General features: G+C 32.6%; 1 protein-coding gene across 1 annotated transcript; it reads right to left on the reverse strand.

The window, feature by feature from the left end:
- Positions 1-4,120: 4,120 nt before the first annotated feature.
- LOC120121565 (probable cinnamyl alcohol dehydrogenase 1) lies at positions 4,121-6,044 on the reverse strand. Its single transcript, XM_039140888.1, has 6 exons — positions 5,791-6,044; positions 5,439-5,552; positions 5,107-5,337; positions 4,339-4,561; positions 4,212-4,252; positions 4,121-4,145 (listed from the first exon to the last, which is right to left on the reverse strand). The coding sequence occupies exons 1-6, from the start codon at positions 5,877-5,879 to the stop codon at positions 4,121-4,123; spliced, it is 723 nt and encodes a 240-aa protein (XP_038996819.1). The 5' UTR covers positions 5,880-6,044.
- Positions 6,045-24,032: the final 17,988 nt, after the last annotated feature.

Raw genomic sequence — 24,032 nt, forward strand, 5'->3', positions numbered from 1 at the left:
GGTTATTTCATAAGCCGACACTGCCTCACAGCCGACCAAAATCGAACAGTGCAACCTGCATTTATAATAAAATTTATATTTTATATAAAAACAAACAAAATTTCTCATTTACCTCTAAGATTGCTATGCACCCTTTGAGGTATCTCTGGCTGCCCTTTTTAAAGGTGATTATTGATTCAATCAATCTCGAATGGATATATTCAGCCCAATTGAATTCACCCTTCAAGCCTTCATCGCAAATGAGCTTCATATATTCCTTGTTCGTTGACGTATCACCCGTTGGACAAAGAAATATCCGACAAGGTACAATAGAACTCGGGCCTTCAGCTCATCCCCCCAGTAAGATCCACTTTGATATCCTCTTCAACTTCAGCATATGTCACCTTATGATTCAAACCATATTTGGAGGCAAGTGCTTTCCAGTTCTTACTCCTACAGACTTCTATAACTTTTGCCTTGTTTTGTACCCCAATACGGCTGCAGCAGTCGATACCCCCAGAGGGAATGAATAATCACCATACTTAGCCATACATTGACTGACGTCAAATTGTGCCATCAAGGATCGACACAATTCCCTCCGAGATCCAAACCTATTTCTCCCAGCACATTCAACTGATCCTTCTCCTTAAGGTGGTTTAATTAATAAATTCACCCTTTTAAGCTGCATCTTGTCGACACTTCCTACATTTTTAACAATATATAATGTTATAGTTCTTATATTTTGTATCAACGTATTTACAAGTTTAATGAATACCTTATTTTCTAGTGCTTTCCTCCGTTCTTTGTACTCTTTACTATTATTCCTTGACTGTGTGATGTAAGGTTCCTTTTCAGCATCACTCATTGAATTCCATTTGGACCTCACATCTTTTTTCACCTATATTAAACATAAACGTTTCTTAATCAATACATTAACACTAAATACTAATACTCAATGTCAATTTCATTTTACATACCGAACCGCTCTGTGTGCCATCTCCCTTCATCCTTTGCATTCGGCCATACTGTTAGCATTTAAAATTTGTAATCAATTTAAAGTTTATCGATACTTTAATCAATTACCATTTCAACAATAATAACAAAAGGACATTGATACTTACTAGAAGTACATATATCCACCCTTTGGTTGCTTTCGAGTCTCGACCTCAATTTCAAAGTCATCTGCTCCACCAACAATTTTCCAACCCATTGACTCCATTTTTCCTTCATATATCAGTTTACGCAAATCAAATATTTCGTTACATACCTTTATTCAATATACAAATATAGATAACTACTCTTGTGGTAAAACGGTTTTCTTCAAAAGAATTTGAATGGCCACACCAAAATGTGTCGCACATTTATACAACCTATAATATCATTTTCTACCATAATATTAATAAAAGTATCGACATTTATATTTTTCCTTGAATATCTATTTCTACCTGCAATCGTCACAAATGCTTCCTTACTACTCAAAACCCCCAATCAACACATAAAAAACCCTATCACGATACTGTAATAATAAAAAATTAGGGTTTCGACAACATACTTTTCGATTCGACTGCAGCAACAACAAACAAACTTCGCTTTAGAAACGCCTTCTGAAATGCAGCAACAATTACTCTTCGATTTCAAAAACTCGTCCGTTCTATCTTTTTTCAGAGGATATTTAGCTATGGCCTTTATATTTCATCGGATATATTTAATCGATACAAATATAAAAGTGTCGATACTTTTATGTCAGGTTGTCGATACTTTCGAAAGGATAATTACCTATTTCTTTGAAAGTGTCGATAATTTATTACACGTACTTACGAAAGTATCGACACTTTCAATATCCGGTATCATTCGATATTTTTTTAAAGTATCGACACATAGGCGCTATAACTGCTTCTCTTTTAAATTCACAAAGTGTCGATCCTTATATAACGTATCGACACTTTTAAATTTACCGGTTTTATCATTTTGTTACCGGTTTTATCATATTTTTACCTGGTATATCGTTTTGGATCGATATATTTTTTAAAGTATCGACACTTTTTAGGATTTAAAACTGCTTTTAAAGTTATGTAATTTATGTTTCAATTTATTTAATAGCGTTTCATGTTTCCACCTACAATATTAATTTAATAATTTAATTTACACAAATTTTATTTGATTGTTTTGATATTTTAAAAATTATTTAGATTTTAAATTTAACAATATTAACTAAAGGATAATAATAAATATATTTTCACAGTGAAATAAGTATGGACACTTTTATAAAAAGGATAGATAATTTACAATATAACAGGTAAAAATATGACAAAACCAGATTCATTATGACAAAACCGGTAAAATTTACTTGATATGTTAAAAGTATGGACACTTTTATAAAAAGGATAGATACTTACCGATAACCAAAGTTTATCAGTTACCAAATTTTTTAATAGTTTTTCATATTTTCTACCTAAAACATTATTAGTTGTCAACATAATAGGTACCGCTAAACCGAATTTATTAAATACATTTTAATGTATCCGATAATGCTGTATATTAGGCGTTATTAACCCGCCTTTCCTGAGACATTCCCCCTTGGGATTAAAGTGGCAGCTGATATCTTCTCATATATTGTTTCCCATGATTGTTGTACCTAATTCCCTTGTTTTCTCTTTACACGTGACAAAACAGTTTCCCAAGTGTTCTTTTTGCATGATGGTATCTTAATCCAATCCAACTGCTATATTTGTCATCTCTAGTGGTTAATAATTCTACATTTTCAATGAAAAGAAAAAGAAATTAGATTCCTTAAATGTCTTTAAATTACCTTCAATTGTGAACAAATACCACCTAATCAAGTTCATAAATGTTTGTGTTTAAAATATAGTTTCAAGACCTGGGGGGAAGAAAATCAACATGTTGAATTAATTATGTATATACAGTCTCATTGGTTCTTTGTACGATTGATTGGTTATGGTGGATTAGGATAGGGGTGTAAAAAAATTGACCCGACCTGTAAAACTGGTTGAAATAGACTCAAGTCATTTTTGACCTGTACTGTGGCGATCCGAAACCGACTCGAGTAGGAACTGGTGTTGACCTGAACCCGAGTTGGACCTGAAAATTGTGGATCTGAACCCGACCTGAGAACAACCTGAACTCGAATTGAACCGAAAATATGATACCCGAACCCGAACTGCATCCAACTGATATGAACCCGAACCCGAGATTGACTTGGTAAATAACTGGTATTACCCAACATATTTTCAACCTGATCTGTTATGAACCTGACCTATAATTAACTCAACCTGTAAATAATCCGACATGTTTTTAAAGTGATATGATATTATCTTAACTTATAAGTAATAAGTTACAATTAATATAATTATGTTATTTTAAATTTATAATAAACTTATAATAATTAAATTAATATGATTACTTTTGAAATTTAGTTTTTATATTAATTATAATTTGTATATTATAAATTTGATTTTTATATTAATTTCAATTCTTTATATTATTTATAATTCTTATTTTATAATCACTAAATTAAATTTAAATATTACCTTATTGAACATAATTTTATTAAATTATATAAATTGAGTTAAAATATTCATAAATCTAATTTACTTTTAATATAAAAATTGATTAATAATTTAAGTATAACTTAACTTGAAATTTTAAAATAAAAACTATATTAGTTGAAATGATGAACTTATTAAAGATTTGAAAATTGAATAACATTACAAATACTAAAACAAAAAATTTATAAATGAAGTTAATTTTATTACAATTAAAAACACTAAAATTATAATAAAAACAACTAAACAAAATAAATTTATGTTAGAATAAATGTTCTCAAATCTTATAACAAAAATTTTACAAGGCTAAAATCCTAACTATACTACTAGAAATATCATCGAGTATTTATACATAAATGCTGTCAACATATTTAATTATGGGTAACTTTCTAATTTTAAAAGCCAAAATGCCACCAACATAATTCCACATAATTCCACATGAGTAACTATTTAGATAAGAATTTATAATGTTCAAAAATTGATTTAAGTCAGACTAATAACAATAATTTACAAAACATCAGTAAGTAATAGACAACAACAATAATTTACAAAGCATCAATGCATCAATTCAACAAGCATCATTGCATCAATTCAGCAAGCATCCTGCATTAAGAAATCATACAATCAGTGGTAAAGCCAAAAGGAATTCGATGGCCAACAATGCCAAACCTTTCTGACTTTACCAAACCCTTACAATTCAAACATAAAGCCTGCATTGAGATTCAACAAATAAGAACCACAAGATATTGAGAAGCAACCAGAAACATACTCGAGATTAAGGACTAAAAGAGCTCACATCTAATCCAGAACAACCCCACAAGCTGAGTTTCTTTAGTCGGCTGTGTTTGATGATAAGCTTCTGGTTCATGTGACCAAGACCGCCAAGCCCAATCACTCCTAAAGATTTTCCAGGTCGGTTCATGCTATGGCGCATCATTGGTGTATAAACAGTGATTCCAGCACAAAGCAGAGGTGCTGTTGAAGCCAAAGGATAGTTGTTTGGTATTTTGAAGCAATACCTGTTGATTCAACAACAAAGGTAACACTTTTATCATTCATATACTTTTTCCATGGCTGTGGAACATTAAAATTGCAGAAAAAGAGTAAATTAACTCTAGAAAATATACAATATAAAATTGTTATACACTATTAAATCCAACATTTTTGTTATAGTCTCTTTTACTTGGGAATTATTAGATGATTAAATTCAAGTTTCAACTTTATATTTTGTAACAATGCAAAAGCCATAAATCAAACAGTTGCTTGTAAATTAAGTATTTTTCCTCCTGATGATCTGTACCTATAACATCTCCAAATTAAAGTGCAGATATTGGAAGCATTATCCTGAAAAGCTAACCTAATAACACCTAGAAAACTTATATAGCAAAGCAACAAATATAAGCTCAAATCATAAAAAAAGAAAGAAAACCCCCATTTGAACCATAGTTTTAGGCAGTGGGATCACATAAAACTGTTGGGAGGATATCTGATCACAGATCTAACTTGTAAGAAACAGCTTCATGTAATGAAAACTCATAAAGTTTATGAATCATGAAATGCTTACCTTTCATGGACAACAACAAAGCTAGAATATCCACCTTTTGTGACCGTTCCATCCACATCAATACCATTAAACGTGGGAACCTTCAGTTTTTCACACTGAACTTCGAAGCCAACATTACAATACTCACAATCTCTGCATGAGTTGACATAAGTTCCCCCTCCAACGTGATCACCGACCTTGAAGCGTTGAACATTGGAACCGATCTCCTTCATAATACCATCAATCTCATGCCTGAAATGGAAACAATTATAAAAACCACATCAACTTAAGATCAAATCTAGAAAAGCAATGATAATTCACAATTTTTAAAAAGAAAGAAAAAAATATCATACCCTGGCACCACAGGATACTTTGAATCTCCAAGAATATTCCTCGACCAAATAACATCAGCGTAGCAGATTCCACAGTGAGTAATTTTAATGGAGACATCGTCACTTCGGAGAGGCCTGCATACATTAGTTATAGGACAAAGTCAACAAAAGACATTGAAAATTACTGCCTCAAACAAACATCAGTCGGGCCGAGAAGAACACATATTTGGTATAAGGTTTAGTAGTTTTTAATAGTCAAACGAATGAATGGTGCTACAAGCAAGATTCCTTGTATTATTCTGTTCTGTGAAATCGGCAATAAATTAAAAATAGGTCAATCGGGAGGTAAAAAGAAAGAACGAATCCAACGCACCTGCGACTGAATTTGTATGGTGATAAAACTCCAGATGGATCTGTGGCGTCCCACGCAAGGCAGTCCTCAGTGTTGGTCTGAGAATCCATTAGTCAACTAAACCACAACAGAACAAATACACACTCAGTTTTATCAATGAAACGAAAGAGAAAAGACAAAAAAATAAGGGAAAATTCTTGTGTTAATTCGTTCTACAGCGAAATCCGAAACCCAGATTCCAGGTCGCAGCATACATCCATCTATCAATCATTTTTGACAAAAAAGGGGGATTGATTCCACTTCCTTGCTGTTAAATACGTCTCTCTTCTCTTTCTTCTCTCTTGCCGATTCCGAACTCCAGGAGGATAGTCGCTCAGCCGACTAAAGCTAAAAGCAGAGTTGGAGCTTGACAATACAGTTGATCTTCTTGCTGCTGAGAGAGATGCTGGCACTGAATGAAGCTGATTCCCCCGTATTGGAAAGAACCTTCTATAATGAAGAGTAGGATGTGAGTGAAAGCCCTCTAGTCGAGTAAGATAACTAAAAGTAAACGCCGCCGCGGCAGAATACGCCGAGGCCGAAGAGGAAATATGCGGCTGCTGATGGTGCATCGCCGTTCGGCAAATGGAAACAACAATGAAAGAGGGAAAACGAGAGAAAAGAGAAAGATTTTGGATGCTGAGCGGGGAAGAAGAAATACCGAAAATAAAAAGAGGGAGGGTTTGGCCGGGAAGAGGCGGGAGAAAATGGCTATTTTGGCGTTTTTAAATTTCATCTCTATAAAATTTATATTAATAAAATATTTATAATTAATATTAAAATAATTATATATTATAATTAATATTAATATTAACTTATATTAATATAATATAGTTTATAATTTGTAATTAATATTAATATAAAATATAGTCTATAAAATTAATATTAATATAAACTATATGTTATAAATTATATAGTATAGTTTATAAATTATAGTTAATATAATTAATATTAATATAATATAGTTTATAAACTATATACTATATTAATATAAATTATAATTAAGATAATTAACATTAATATAAAATATATAGTAAATTAATATAAAATATAGTTTATAAATTATAAACTATAGGTTATAAAGTATAAACTATATAGTACATTAATATAAACTATTGTTTATAAATTATATGTTACATATATAGTTTATATAACATATAAATAGATTGCATATATACATATACTATAGGCTATATATATATATATAGTTTATATATACATATAATATAGGTTATATATATAGTTTATGAGTTTAGGGTTTATGGGTTAAGGTTTATAAGTTAGGTGTTAGGGATTATGGTTAGGGTTAGAGTTTAGGATTTAGGTGTTAGTTAGGAGTTAGGGTTTAGGATTTTTTTGTAAACTATATATTTTATTACTTTATATAGTTTATGCATAGTATTTCTATAAATTATATATATATATATATATATATATATATATATATATATATATATATATATATATATATATATATATATATATTCTATAGATTACTTATATTAGTTATATATACATATATATATATATATATTATATTAATATAAATTATAATTTATAAACTATTTATTTTATATAGTTTATATACATAGTTTATATATATAATTCATATAAACATAATTTATATATGAGAAAATAACCTCAGTGACCGAAAATGCCTTATAATATACAATTTTAACCAACTTTTTTTGGATTTGCCAAAATGACCAACAAATTCGCAACGCGAACTCCAATTTCGCAACGCGAATCTGTAAATCGCAAGTTGCGAATCTGTAAATCGCAACACAGAAGTCAAATCGCAACACATAAGTCAAATTCGCAACGCGAAACACAATATTAATTCCGCAACACAAATGTAAACAATATTATCGCAAATCATAACCTAAAACCCTAAATCACAACTCAATCACATCTCCATCTCTCACTCTCTACGGCGACATCCATCCCCATCTCCGACGACATCCATCCCCATCTCCGACAACATCCATCCCCATCTCCGTCGAAATCCATCCCCATCTCCAGCAAAATCCGTCTATCTTTGTAACACCCCTAACTCATATTCGACCCGAATACAAGTCCGAGATGTCACATTGACTTTTCAAACTTTGATTCTTAATGAAAAATCCCGGGAATTTAAAACTTTCATTAAAACAAAATACTTTAATTTATATAAAAGAGACCACTTAATACAAAATCGATCAGAGCATTCGTAATTAACCACTTATTACATACCAACACTTTATACACAACAAAATACCTACTTTGTCAATTACTTCTGATCTAACTTCTTAGTAATGTTGATGTCCGTGCCACTGCTATTCTGAATTTTCTTATTTCTTGGTACCTATGTGTAAATCACTTACACGCTAAGTCATAGACTTAGTGAGGCAATAAATGAATATGCAATAATATCTTCATGAATATGCATTCTTACCATTTCCTTCATGACATTTCAATATGCATGTATCTATTACACAATAACATATATAATCATATCATGCATGTTCAAAACTTACCTTCTTGTACCACTTTCACTTTACTTTGTATTTCAATTGCCCATGTATATTATTGAGAATAGAGGTATGTGAGTACATAGAGGTTGTGCACTAATGCTGTCACCACAGCTCATATCAATTCCCTCATGGGGCACCGAACCTTAGTTCATTATTTGTCCCGAAGGACTGTCATATATGTCCCGTAGGACCACTACATCCCGAAGGACTATGTCCCGAAGGACTATTATACCCTCGACTCTTGGCATGCCAATTACACCTATAGCTCTCATATCGTATACTATGGGCATTATTCTTATTCCATATGTTCATGTACTCATGTCATTTCTTGTGCTCATGTAGCTCATGTCATTCTTGTGATCATGTAGCTCATGTCATGTTCTCATATCACATATCATATCACATGTGTATTTGAATCTATTCATATATATACATCATTTATCCAATCACATGAACATATATATGCTTTATGCATGTATTACAATAATTATCATGTATGCATGTTCACAACTATTGTACTATAAAAATCAATATAGGAATTAGACTTATCATAAGTCTTATTCTATTATACTATACATATAGTATGCACTCACCTTAGCTTTGCTTTGATTCGATTCTAATCCTTTGATCGTTCCGGAATAAGCTTACTTTTAGTATCTACATAATCACACATGAATCTATATCAGTATTATAGCTAATATACTCTAATGGTTCACTCTTTAGATTAAGATAAATGTCAATTTCCTCTTTTAATGAAGGTATGCATCGATGCACTACTTGTGCATCGGTGCATAAAATGCATTCGATGTTTTATTAAGGGGATCGATGCACTAATTGCATTCGATCTTTTTATTTTAAAAGAGTGCATCGATGCACTACCTGTGCATCGATACACCTTCAAACACTTTCTGGGTTTTAACCTTGATGCATCGATGCACTATGAATATGCATCGATGCATTCTGCCCAGAATCCTCTTTTTGAACCCAAAAATTCATTCATTTTGGATTAAATCCTTCATGTTTAATCATCTTTTTCATTCTTAACTATAGTACACATCCTTAAACCAATTTATACTCATTTATTCATCTTAACCTCCAAATTTTATCATTCATATATAATTCAAGAATTACATTAATAAATCAACATGTTTGAATTCCGCTTTTAACACTTTGTATATCTTAACTAGATTGATGACAAGTCAAATTTAACTTTCAATTCTAGTTATGAACTATATTCCAAGATTTCATTTAAGAACTTCAAATCTTAAATCTCTCATAACTCAATCATCCTTTGATGTTAAGATAACTTAAGCTTTCCTTAAGCTTAGTTATCATCTAATAATCAAAACCCAATATATTAAATTTAACGATAAACTCAATAATCAGAAATCTTACCTTTGCTTTTGTTCACACGCACAAGGAAGAAAGAAGAAGAAGAGAACTCTGGAAGCCTTGGGTGTTTTCTCCCCTTCCACCCACATGTATCCTTATATCTATACTTATCATTTCTTTAATTATTTTTCCTTGCAATTACTCTATTGTCCTTTCATTCCTTCTTCCTTTCAATTCCATCCTACACAATAATTTACATATAAATCTTTATACTATTCATTCATTTTATTTTAACCACCAAATTCTGAGATTTTACAATTTAGTCACTAACCCGGTATTGAGGATGTTACAACTCTCCCCCTTTAAGAAAATTCATCCTCGAATTTTCATTATGCAAAGAGGTAGGGATACTGAATCCTCATGTCCTCTTCGCGTTCCCATGTTGCTTCCTCTACTTTGTGATTCCTCCACAAGACCTTAACCAATGGAATAGTCTTGTTCCTTAGTTGCTTGACTTCGTGAGCTAATATTTGAACAGGTTCTTCCTCATAAGTTAAATCTGGTCGAACTTCAATTTCTTCAGGAGTCACAATGTAGGATGGATCAGATAGATATTTTCTAAGCATTGAGACATGAAAGACATTGTGTATCTTTTCCATTTCAGGTGGCAAAATTAGTTGATATGCTACTGGTCCTACTCTCTTAGTAATCTCGTAAGGTCCAATGAATCGAGGACTCAACTTTCCTTTCCATCCAAACCTTAATACTTTCTTCCACGGAGACACTTTCAAGAACACTTTATCTCCGACTTGAAATTCAATCTCTTTCCTTTTTAAATCAGCAGCATATGATTTATGTCTATCAGCTGCAGCTTTCAGATTATTCTGAATTACTTGAACTTTTTCTTCCGTATTCTGAATCAACTCAGGACCAATAACTTCTCGATCCTTAAGTTCATACCAGTTCAAGGGCATACGATATCTTCTTCCATATAGAGCTTAATAGGGAGCCATTTTGATGCTTGACTGATAACTATTGTTGTACGCAAATTCAGCAAGTGGTAAATACCTTTCCCACGATCCTTTGAATTCAATGACACAAGCTCTTAGCATATCCTCCAGAATTTGAATAGTTCGCTCGGATTAACAATCGGTTTGAGGATAAAATGTTGTACTGAAGTTCAACCGAGTTCACAGTGCTCCATGTAATGACTTCCAAAACCGTGATGTGAATCTAGGATCTCGATCAGAAACTATGGAAATAGGTACACCATGCAAACGTATAATCTCTCTAATGTACAGTTCCGCATACTTATCCATGGAGAAATTAGTTCGTACCGAAATAAAATGGGCTGACTTAGTCAATCTATCTACGATCTCCCAGATTGAATCCTTTTTGTTTAGAGTTAAAGGCAACCTCGTCACAAAATCCATCGTTATGTTTTCCCATTTCCATTGAGGAATTAAAATTGGTTGTAACAATCCTGACGGAACCTGATGCTCAGCTTTGACTTGTTGACAAGTCAAACACTTTGATACAAATTTCATAATGTCTTTCTTCATTCTCGGCCATCAATATCAACGCTTGAGATCCATGTACATTTTATTCCCTCCCGGATGCATTGTCAATGGACTACAATGAGCTTCCGTTAATAAATCATTCTTTAATTCATCATCATCCGGAATTACCAATCTTTCTCGATAATACAAATTCTCATCAGACTTAATCTCATAATCCGTACCCTCTCCATTCCTTATTTGTTGGACCTTCTTTAAACACTTTCCATCTTTAGCTTGCAATTCTTTAATTCGATCTAGCCATGCTGGCTTGACAGTCAATTCTGCACAAATTGCACCATCTTCTCTTAACGATAATCTAGCATCAAGAGTTCACAAAGATGCAAACGTCTTTCTACTCAAGGCATCAGCTACCACATTTGCCTTTCTGGGATGAAAATCAATCACAACATCATAATCCTTGAGAAATTCCACCCATCTTCTTTGTCTTAAATTCAACTCTTTCTGAGTCATCAAGTATTTTAAGCTCTTATGATCCGTATACAAGTAGCACTTTTCACCATACAAGTAGTGACGCCAGATCTTTAAAGCAAACACTACTGCCGCCATCTCTAGGTCGTGTGTTGGATAATTCTTTTCATGCGGTTTTAGTTGTCTCGAAGCATAGGCCACCACCTTGCCTACTTGCATTAGTACGCATCCCAAACCACTATGAGACGCATCACTATACACTATAAAGTTCTTACCAAACTCAGGTTGAACTAACACTGGAGCTTCTGTAAGAATCTTCTTTAACTTTTCAAAACTCTCTTGACATTCTTGAGTCCAAACAATTTTTCCTTTTTTAACAGTTTAGTTAGGGGGTAATGCTATGATCGAAAGTTTTTAATGACCTTCGATAATAACCAACTAACCCCAGAAACTTCTAACTTCTGATACATTCTTTGGAACTTCCCACTCCAGAATAGCTTTAATCTTTTGGGGATCCACTCGAACTCCTTCTGCAGAAATTACATGTCCAAGGAATGTCACTTCATTCAACCAAAATTCATACTTAGTAAATTTAACATAAAGCTTCTTGTCTCGTAAAATCTGTAAAATAATCTGTAAGTGTGAACTATGCTCTTCTTTTGACTTTGAATATATTAAAATATCATCAATAAACACCACAGCAAACTGATCCAAATAAGGTTGGAATATCCTGTTCATTAGATCCAAAAGCACTGGTGCATTCGTAACTCCAAACGGCATCACGATAAACTCATAATGACCATATCTTATTCTAAAACGCCATTTTTGAAATGTCTTTTCTCTTGAATCTTTATTGGTGATAACCCGAACGTAGATAAACTTTTGAGAACACTGAAGCTTCCTTTAATTGATCAAATAAATCGTCAATTCGGGGAAGTGGATACTTGTTCTTGATGGTCACTTTCTTAAGCTGTCTGTAATCGATACAAAGACGCTTGATCCATCTTTTTAACAAATAGAATAGGAGCTCCCCAAGGTGATACACTTGGTCTAATAAACCCTTTGTCTAGTAACTCCTGTAATTGAATCTTTAATTCTTGCAACTCTTTTGGAGCCATCCTGTATGGTGCCATTGCAATGGACGTTGTTCCCGGTATTATCTCAATCTGGAATTCTACCTCTCTGCGGAGGTAAACCTGGCAACTCTGCAGGAAATACATCGGGAAATTCTCTGACTATAGGAATTCCTTTAATCCCTTTCTCCTTGGTTCTAACATCCAACACATTAGCAATGAACCCTTGACATCCTTGTAGCAATAATTTCTTCACCGACATTACTGAAATTACATTTGCCAATGGATTCCATCCTTCACTAAATACCACCACATCTACCCCTTCTGGACTTCTCAGCGTTATTCTTTTCAATCTACAATCGACATTAGCGTAATAACGATATAACCAATCCATTCCCAGTATCACTTTAAATTCGTCGAAAGGTAATTTCATCAGATTAGCAGGAAATTCAATTCCCTGAATTTGTATGGGACACCCTCGGCTCACCAAATTTATCCGGGCACTGTGCCCTATGGTTCGTCGCTCACCAAATTTATCCGGGCACTGTGCCCTAATGGGTTCGTCACTATCACCTCATTGCTAGTAGTTTCTAACGGAATTTTCAATTCTTTCACTAACTTACTAGTAATGTATGAATATGTAGACCCCGTATCAATCAATACAATTACACCTTTGTCAAATAATAGAAAGGTACCTATTATAATAACTGGGTCATCACAATCCTCATTGGTCTTGAGGTTGTACACTCGAGCAGTGGAGTGTATCTCCTATTGAGCAGAGGATTCCGATTGGCTTCTTCCTCTTCCTCTGCCTCTACCTCTTCCTCTCTGGCCTGCAGAAATAGATCTCTCTGGCTGTGTAGCTTCACTGGTTAACATTGGATAATCCCAAACAAAATGCCCAGCGTCCCCACATCTAAAGCAAACTCCAGAAATCATCTGGTATATCCCTGAATGATTCTTTCAACAATGTGAGCATTGTCTGGCTTGACTCTGATTAGATCTCCCAGCTCCAGATCCCACTAACTGAGTTTGTCTACCTCTTATCTGATTTGATTCTCTAGCGGAGGATGCCACTGACTTTGATCTAACTTGGGGTTGAAAACCAACATCTCTCCTTTTTGATGGTGCGGAACTCGAAGAAGCACCCGTTCTTTTGACTATCTGAGCTCTCAAATTTTCAAACCTCTCGTTCTGAGCTCTTTCCAGAGCCTTGGAATGGTTGACTACCTCTTGAAACGAGGATAATATGTTTGAATTCTTCTAAAAATAATGACCAAGTTACTTGGGCGTTAGACATCCTCAATGTAACATTGATCCACCAGATCCTTGCTTGTCCTCTCAACAAGGAAATTACTCCATCCATCTTTTCAGCATCGGAACAATGAAGTCTCGTAAGCATGACCTTCACGTCATTAAGCCAAAGGTCCGCAGTAACAGGACCTTCATCGGCTTCCCCTCTAAACTCTGGAGCTCCTAATCCCTTCAACTCTTTTGCAACATTCATTTTTGGAGTTGAAGTAACAGGAGGTTGGAAACGCGTCAATACCGCGTCTAACGTTCTAACGAATACATCTTGATCATTTACAGACATTCCAGAGGATGTCTGTTCTTCACTCTGCCTGGCCAGGGCAGGTGAATTACTACTTTCAGCGGGTTTATCATCTCCCTCTTCATTCCTAGAACTACCTCATCCGAACAACTATAAAAATACAACCATATAGTTCTATTAGCAAAACAACATACTTACTATTCCATCAGATCAGAAGTTTCCACTATTTTGTTGGTATGTATACATTATCAGACACTCTAGACTCCGGTTTATGCCGAGAATTGACTAAACCGTAGCTCTGATACCATTAAATGTAACACCCCTAACTAATATTCGACCCGAATACAAGTCCGAGATGTCACATTGACTTTTTAAACTTTGATTCTTAATGAAAAATCCCGGGAATTTAAAACTTTCATTAAAACAAAATACTTTAATTTACATAAAAGAGACCACTTAATACAAAATCGATCACAGCATTCGTAATTAACCACTTATTACATACCAACACTTTATATACAACAAAATACCTACTTTGTCAATTACTTCTGATCTAACTTCTTAGTAATGTTGTTGTCCGTGCCACTGCTATTCTGAATCTTCTTATTTCTTGGTACCTACGTGTAAATCACTTACACGCTAAGTCATAGACTTAGTGAGGCAATAAATGAATATGCAACAATATCTTCATGAATATGCATTCTTACCATTTCCTTCATGACATTTCAATATGCATGTATCTATTACACAATAACATATATAATCATATCATGCATGTACAAAACTTACCTTCTTGTACCACTTTCACTTTAATTTGTATTTCAATTGCCCATGTATATTATTGAGAATAGAGGTATGTGAGTACATAGAGGTTGTGCACTAATGCTGTCACCACAGCTCGTATCAATTCCCTCATGGGGCACCGAACCTTAGTTCAGTATTCGTCCCGAAGGACTATCATATATGTCCCGTAGGACCACTACATCCCGAAGGACTACATCCCGAATGACTATTATACCCTCGACTCTTGGCATGCCAATTACACCTATAGCTCTCATATCGTATACTATGGGCATTATTCTTATATTCCATATGTTCATGTACTCATGTCATTTCTCTTGTGCTCATGTAGCTCATGTCATTTCTCTTGTGCTCATGTAGCTCATGTCATTTCTCTTGTGATCATGTAGCTCATGTCATGTTCTCATATCACATATCATATCACATGTGTATTTGAATCTATTCATATATACATCATTTATCCAATCACATGAACATATATATGCCTTATGCATGTATTATAATAATTATCATGTATGCATGTTCACAACTATTGTACTATAAAAATAAATATAGGAATTAGACTTATCACAAGTCTTATTCCATTATACTATACATATAGTATGCACTCACCTTAGCTTTGCTTTGATTCGATTCTAATCCTTTGATCGTTCCGGAATAAGCTTACTTTTAGTATCTACATAATCACACATGGATCTATATCAATATTATAACTAATATACTCTAATGGTCCACTCTTTAGATTAAGATAAATGCCAATTTTCTCTTTTAATGAAGGTATGCATCGATACATTACTTGTGCATCGATGCACTACTTGTGCATCAGTGCATAAAATGCATTCGATGTTTTATTATTAATGGGATGCATCGATGCATGCCTTATGCATCGATGCACTAATTGCATTCGATCTTTTTATTTTAAAAGAGTGCATCGATGCACTACCTGTGCATCAATACACCTTCAAACACTTTCTGGGTTTTAACCTTGATGCATCGATGCACTATGAATATGCATCGATGCATTAAGCCCAGAATCCTCTTTTTGAACCCGAAAATTCATTCATTTTGGATTAAATCCTTCATGTTTAATCCTCTTTTTCATTCTTAACTATAGTACACATCCTTAAACCAATTTATACTCATTTATTTCATCTTAAACCTCCAAATTCTATCATTCATATGTAATTCAAGAATTACATTAATAAATCAACATGTTTGAATTCCACTTTTAACACTTCGTATATCTTAACTAGATTGATGACAAGTCAAATTTAACTTTCAATACTAGTTATGAACTCTATTCCAAGATTTCATTTAAGAACTTCAAATCTTAAATCTCTCATAACTCAATCATCCTTTGATGTTAAGATAACTTAAGCTTTCCTTAAGCTTAGTTATCATCTAATAATCAAAACCCAATATTAAATTTAATGGCAAACTCAATAATCAGAAATCTTACCTTTGCTTTTGTTCACACGCACAAGGAAGAAAGAAGAAGAAGAGAACTCTGGAAGCCTTGGGTGTTTTCTCCCCTTCCACCCACGTGTATCCTTATATCTATACTTATCCTTTCTTTAATTATTTTTCCTTGCAATTACTCTATTGTCCTTTCATTACTTCTTCCTTTCAATTCCATCCTACACAATAATTTACATATAAATCTTTATACTATTCATTCATTTTATTTTAACCACCAAATTCTGAGATTTTACAATTTAGTCACTAACCCGGTATAGAGGATGTTACAATCTCCATCTCTTAGAGCAACCCTTACAACCATTCACGGCCAGAAATGGAAAATCAACCACCGAGGGTTAGTTTTTTAATCTCTTATTTTTATTTTGAAATTTTGTATTATTATTAGATTTTTCTTATATTGATGATAAATTTACTAGTACTTTCAATATATATAAAGATTAACCATTTCACTGAGATTGCTTAGTAAATTCATTCGGTTGCTGCCAATACTGCTAAACTGTTTAGTCTTTAACCCTGTGAAGTTAGTATTTGTCTTTGTTTTATCTTTTTGTTGAATAAATGCAATTCATTCAAGTTTCAATTTGCGGAAGAATAGTTTTTGAAACTTAAATTCGCAACACGAAAATGAAAATCGCAACGTGATTTTAGTTTCGCGTTGCGATTTTCATTTTCGCTTTGCGATTTTCTCGTTGCGATTTTCATTTTCGCGTTGCGAATTTAAGTTTTAGAAACTACTCTTATTATGGAAATTGAAACTTGAATGAATTGCATTACTTCAACAAAAAGACAAAACAAAGACAAATACTAACTTCACAGTGTTGCTAATTTAAGTTTCAAGAATAAACTACTACTCTTTATATTGTCCTTGAACCTGCACTAAACCTATATGTTGTCCTTTTAAATGTTTATATAAGTGTTTACTTCTGGAATGTTATTTGATGCATTTTGTGAACTATGATGGAATAATGACAACATGTGAATATCGTGCTAGTTTGAAACATATTTGGCTTTGTTTTCACTGTTTAATATCATGTCTGTTTATAGTGTATAATTTGTAGTTTTTAGTATATCTAACTTGGTATGTTTATTGTTTTTATAGAATTTTGTTTCAGCTGCATTGACCATAAGGAATAAATTAAGCCTAGCCACTAAAATTGCGTCGACGCTTACACCTCTACAAAGAAAATTATTTTCCAAATAATGTACCCATAACAATGTTCAAATAATGTACCCACAACAATGTTTAATTGATTTGTTGTTTAATTTTCAATATGCAGTATGTTGAAGGTAAAAAAAGACCTGTTGAAGGTAAACTTTCACAACGCGAAAGGTAAATTCGCAATACGAAAGAAGCGTTGCGATAGTCAAATTTGCAACGCGAAATAAGCGTTGCGATAGTCAAATTCGCAACGCGAAAGTCAAATTCGCGTTGCGATTTTCGATTTTGCCTTGCGAATTTGACTTTCGCGTTGATCGCAACATACAAAGTTATATACAACATCAAACACATTCCAAGCTATAAATACAAGCTAAGGACACTTGAAGAAGCAAGAGAACAACTATCCAAGCAATCAAACACAAGAGAAAATCCCAACATGATAACAACTGAACAGATCATAGCAATGTTCAAACTCAAGTTACTAATGAATGTCTAACTGAAAATGTATGCATTCATACATAAAATACACATAATACAATGTTTGCATTTAAAAATCACCTAAGTTAATAAGTCCCAAAAGGTGAAGCCGGTTATGATTGGGATTTTGATTGCGATTTTGATTTCCTTTTGCTTGGCACCATATGAGCTTTGGATTTTGATGAGAATCCATTTTTTGGTAGAGGAAAAGATGATTGTGATGAAACTGGTGATCCACAGGTCAACCTTGTATGATCACTTTCCTTGCACCAACTACATGTCGATATCCTCTTCTCTTCACCCTTAGACGGTATACGATCGTGATTTTTTGGTCGGCCAGGTAGCCTGTTGTCCATGACTGGTGGCAAAACTGTTTGTAAGTCATCTTGGTTTAGATGAAGCTCAACTTTTATAACATGGCCACACGGATAACCAGATGTTTGCCATTTCTTACAACTACACGTCTTTGCATTTAGATCGACAAGACAATTTAAGTTATTATCCAATACTTCAAACAAAGTGTTTGAACATGGTTCAACTCTCTATGACGTTGACTTCACAACATGTTTCGTTATCTTTTTTTCAGTCCATGGTGTAACACGACGTTCCAATGTTCCTGTAAATTTAAATAAATAATACTTAGTAAAATATATGATAAGTTACGAATTTAAAGAAATAATACCTGCATGGTTTCTTTTCTTGTAGTACCACTGTTGAATAGAGGCTCGAAAAACTCCATTAACATAGTAATGGGTAATTTCCGGAAATGACGACTTAGAGCGTTGATTGATTCTGCACTATTAGACGTCATGAAACCATATCTTGCTCCAAGTTGATGTACTCTTGACCATCTTTCAAACCCTACATCTTCTAGTGTTTGAGCACATTGAGGTAAAACACGTCTTAAACAATTTATATGCTTATTAAAATCCACTTCTCGATAAGCTTTTACAGCCTTCCAGTATGTCCATTTGTGATTTATTATACCAGCATACCTTAATTTTAGATTTCTGTACAAATGAACACCACAAAGTCCATGAAAAACATCTGGGAAACACCTTCTAACAGCGTTGTCAATTGAGTTTGCCCTATCAGATATGATTTTCAGATTGCTAATATAACCTATGTAATCCCTAAAATACCCCATAAACCATATCCATGAATCAGAGGTTTCAGATTTGCCAACCCCGTAAGCTATTGGAAATATCCTATTGTTAGCATCCATGGCTACTGCTAATAAGTTTACTCCAAGGTATCGACCTTTCAAATGTGCTCCGTCAACTATAATAACTGGGCACATGCAAGTAATAAACGAACGAATCTACAAAATCATATACACAAGAAATATAATCATTTAAATGTGAAATGCATGCAACTAACAAAAATGAGTCAACAAAATTATAATTATTTACTAACCGCAGCACCAATGGCGATAAACAACAACTCAAAGCATCTATCTCTATCTGTTTTGATATAAGTTACCGACCCAGGATTTTTCAGCTTTAAATTATGACAATAAGCCGGCAGTTAGGCAAACGATGCTTCTGGCGACCCCATCAACAATTCCAAGGCATAACATTTGGCTCTCCAAGATTGAGAATATGAGATACTAATCTTGAACTGAGCATTCATGTCAGTTATAATTTCATGTCCCCGATATACCCTTCCATTCAAAAACATTAACTCAGCCAGATAACCACCCAACACCTTTTTGTTTGCCTGTCTATGGTGAGAAAAAACTTGGGTTCTTGAACATGTATGTTTATCAATAAAATTCCTAACTTGAAACATTTCGCAATCTTTTATCCTCTTTGCAATCATACGCCACGTACAGTTTTTGTCAATCATAAACCGTGTTTCGAAATGATCTTTGTTTGATTTGTTAACTTTTAGTTGATAGCCATCTTCCACACATTTCGTATACAAAGCTATCTTCAAGTCTTCCTTTGTATCAAAACAATCATCTTTCTTGATACGAATAACTTTTGTGTAACAATCAACTGCTATCTTTACCAACTCTTCTTCCGGTATATGAAGTAATTCTGGCATATTTCAGTTATACTCCCATGGCATTTTCTTCTTTTTCTTTTCTTCGGGGACTTCTTCTTCTTCTCCAGGGTTATATGAATTACAGAATGGATGTTCAACATATTCATTCACAGTCGTAACTTCCTCCTCATTGTCATCAACAACATCTTCCTTGGCAGCGACTGTTTCATCATCAAAATTCGGGTATTGACCAATATCAAAATCATTACATGCAGAGTATGTTTCTTCTTCCATCACATCATCAAAATCCGAGTATTGACCAAGATTAAAGTCCGGGTATTAACCAAGATCAAATTTTGAATACTGACTAGTACTCACAATTTTTTCTGTTGGCTCATAATCGTCTAACTGGTCAATACGAAAACTGAAATTTGGTGTTGAAAGTTTATTGAGATTTAGATTAGGAAAAGGTTGTGAGTTTTGAGATTGTGTTTGATATTGTGTTTGGTATTGGAAATGTGGTGAAACAAAATTTTCTTGGTGATGAAATTGTGGTGGAACCATTAAATTTTGAGGTTGATAACAACATTGCACATTGTGAGCACCATAAACTGGGGTTGAAGAACTTAGTTGATTACTACCCGCTACTGACCCAACTTCACTACTTCTAGGTTCAACAACATACAATGTAACATCATCTTCTTGCGAAACACTAATGTAAGCAATGAATCGTTCAACATCTTCATTGTCGGTTAACAAATAAACTTTACATTTTCTTTGATAAGATAGACTAAATCCACTTAGAGGCTCTAAATTCAATTTCTTTGCAACACGTAACATTAGAGTTTCATAAATTAACTTTTTTAATGACAGTTTTAGTTGAAGATTCATGGGTAAAGACACATATTGTAAAACACCATGAACATTCTCCCATAACCCTCCAAAACACAAATCTATCCAAACATGATCAACATTAGATGATTTTATTATACAAATTGTAAATTAATTTACTAAACAAACGAACTATAAACTAGATATCATCACTAACTTAGAGAAAAACATACCTTTATTAAGTTGATAGTTGATAATTTGGGAGAGAAATCATTGAAAAATTATATAAAAATAAAATTATGTAAAAAACAAATTAGAGATTTACAAATAAACGTTGCGAATTTGACTTTTGTGATGAGAATTTGACTATCGCGTTGCGAATTTGACTATCGCGTTGCGAAATTGACTTCTGTGTTGCGATTTACAAATTCACGTTGCGAATTTGGAAAATCGCAATGCGATTTACATATTCGCGTTGCGAAATTGGAAACTGGGTTGCGAAATTGGAGTTCGCGTTGCGAATTTGTTGGTCATTTTGGCAAATCCGAAAAAAGTTGGTTAAATTCGTATATTATAAGGCATTTTCGGTCACTGAGGTTATTTTCTCTTTATATATAGCTTATAATAATTATATAGTTTATAATATAAATATAGTATATATATATATATATATAGTTTATATATAAACTTATATTATATATATTATACTTTTTTTTTCAAATTTTTAAACGAAGGTAATTTACTATATTTTTCATTATTTCTTCACATTTTGCATTTATTTCAATTGCATCCTTTTGTGTTTTTTTAATTTATTTCACTTTTAAGTCTTTCACTTTTATATGTATTCAATTTAGTCCTTAAAATTATATTTGCATATGAAATTGGCCCATACTTATTACTTATTTATATTTTTTAATTGGCCCATAAATTTTTAAATGGGTATAATTTAGTATTTTTTTGTATTAATTTCAACCTCACAATTTAAAATTACTTCGATTTGATCCCTCATCAATGTGTGTTGTTTAATTTATTTAAAATTTTTATTTATAATTTCATATTTGTTCAATTTAGTCCTTAAAATTATATTTGAATCTGAAATTGGCACATACTTATTACTTACTTATATTTTTTATATAACTTTTTAAATGGGTATAATTTAGTACTTTTTTGTATTAATTTCAACCTCACAATTTAAAATCATTTCGATTTGATCACTCATCAATGTGTGATTTAATTTATTTAAATTTTAATTTGTAATTTCATATTTGTTCAATTTAGTCCTTAAAATTATATTTGCATATGAAATTGGCGCATACTTATTATTTATTTATATTTTTTAATTGGTCCATAACTTTTTAAATGGGTATAATTTAGTATTTTTTTTGTATTAATTTCAACCTCACAATTTAAAATTATTTCGATTTGATCCCTCATCAATGTGTGTTGTTTAATTTATTTAAATTTTTATTTATAATTTCATATTTGTTAAATTTAGTCCTCCAAATTTTATTTGCATCTGAAATTGATCCATACTTATTATTTATTTCTATTTTTTTTAATTGGCCCATAACTTTTAAAATGGGTATAATTTAGTACTTTTTTGTATTAATTTGAACCTCACAATTTAAAATTATTTCGATTTGATCTCTCATCAATGTGTGTTGTTTAATTTATTTAAATTTTTATTTGTAATTTCATATTTGTTCAATTTAATTCTTAAATTTGTATTTTTCATAAAATTGAGCCATGATTATTTATATTCTTAGTAATTTACTCTAAATCATATACAATTACAAATTGCAATTCAACGTTAACGAAAGACGAAAATAATTAATCCAAAAATTAAAATTAACCCGATTTGAACTCAATCCGTATCTGATAGAGAACCGACCTGAATTTTTTCTGCCAATGATGTGACCCGATCTGAACGAGATCCACCTGAAGTCCATCCGAACCTGAATTAACCTGCTTTTTAACTGCTTCAAACCTGAACTGTTTTGACCTAGATTGACATCTATCCTAACTGAAAGTAACCCTACCTGAACCCAAACTGTATCTGGTGTCAAATCAACCTGAAAATGACCCGACCTGATTTGATTTGGATCCGACCTGATCCGAGTCGAAGCATCAAATTTACCTGACTTGACATGTATTCGATTTTACCCGATCTGACAGGATGAGACTGAAACCTGAACGATTACCCAATTTTACAACCCTAGATTAGGATGACGTCCAACAAAGTAATGTAAAGATTATAGGTGGCCAAGAATCATCATTTGGAACACTAATAATTGCCTTTATTTTAATAATGTTTATAATATGATGTGGGCTAATGGATGATTTAGACCTACATTATATGATGTAAGTGTTTATAATATGAATTCACATTCAACATGATAATTACCTAAACTTTATCAAATAAATTGACCGTCACCACAATTTTTTTCATCATTAATCTACCGTAAAAACAAGAAAACTCCAAAAATAGAAAAGGCCCCATTACTTCAAGCAAGAGGCAAGCACATCTTCCTACAACAATGGACGAAGGGAAATGAAATGGCAAGTCCAATCAAGTTTTTAATTATTATACAAGGTGGGGTTAATTCAAAATCACATGCTTTTGAGTTTAAACAACTAAAAAAAGGCAAATTATACTTTAGTATCTAAAATATCAGTTTTGGTTCGTTTTAGTATCTAAACTTTTAATTTTTCAAAATCATAACTAAAGTTTAATTTTTGTTTCATTTTAGTACTCTGTTCAAAATTTAATGTTAAGTTTTGAAAATAATTGAAAGTTTTGGTACTAAAAATAGACCAAAATAGTTTAGGCACATAAATGCGTTAAGTTTTTAATAGTGAGGTACTAAAATAAAACAAAAGCTAAACGTTAGGTATGATTTTAAAAAAATGAATTAGATATTAAAACATACTAAAATTGATAGTTTAGATACTAAATGTGTAATTTATCTTAATATAAATCTAGAGGGAAATATTGTTTTTGATTTAACCAGATAAATCAACATATATATA

The sequence above is a fragment of the Hibiscus syriacus genome, unplaced genomic scaffold (assembly GCF_006381635.1).
Source record: "Hibiscus syriacus cultivar Baekdansim isolate YM2019G1 unplaced genomic scaffold, ASM638163v2 tig00110377_pilon, whole genome shotgun sequence".
Lineage (NCBI taxonomy): Eukaryota > Viridiplantae > Streptophyta > Magnoliopsida > Malvales > Malvaceae > Hibiscus > Hibiscus syriacus.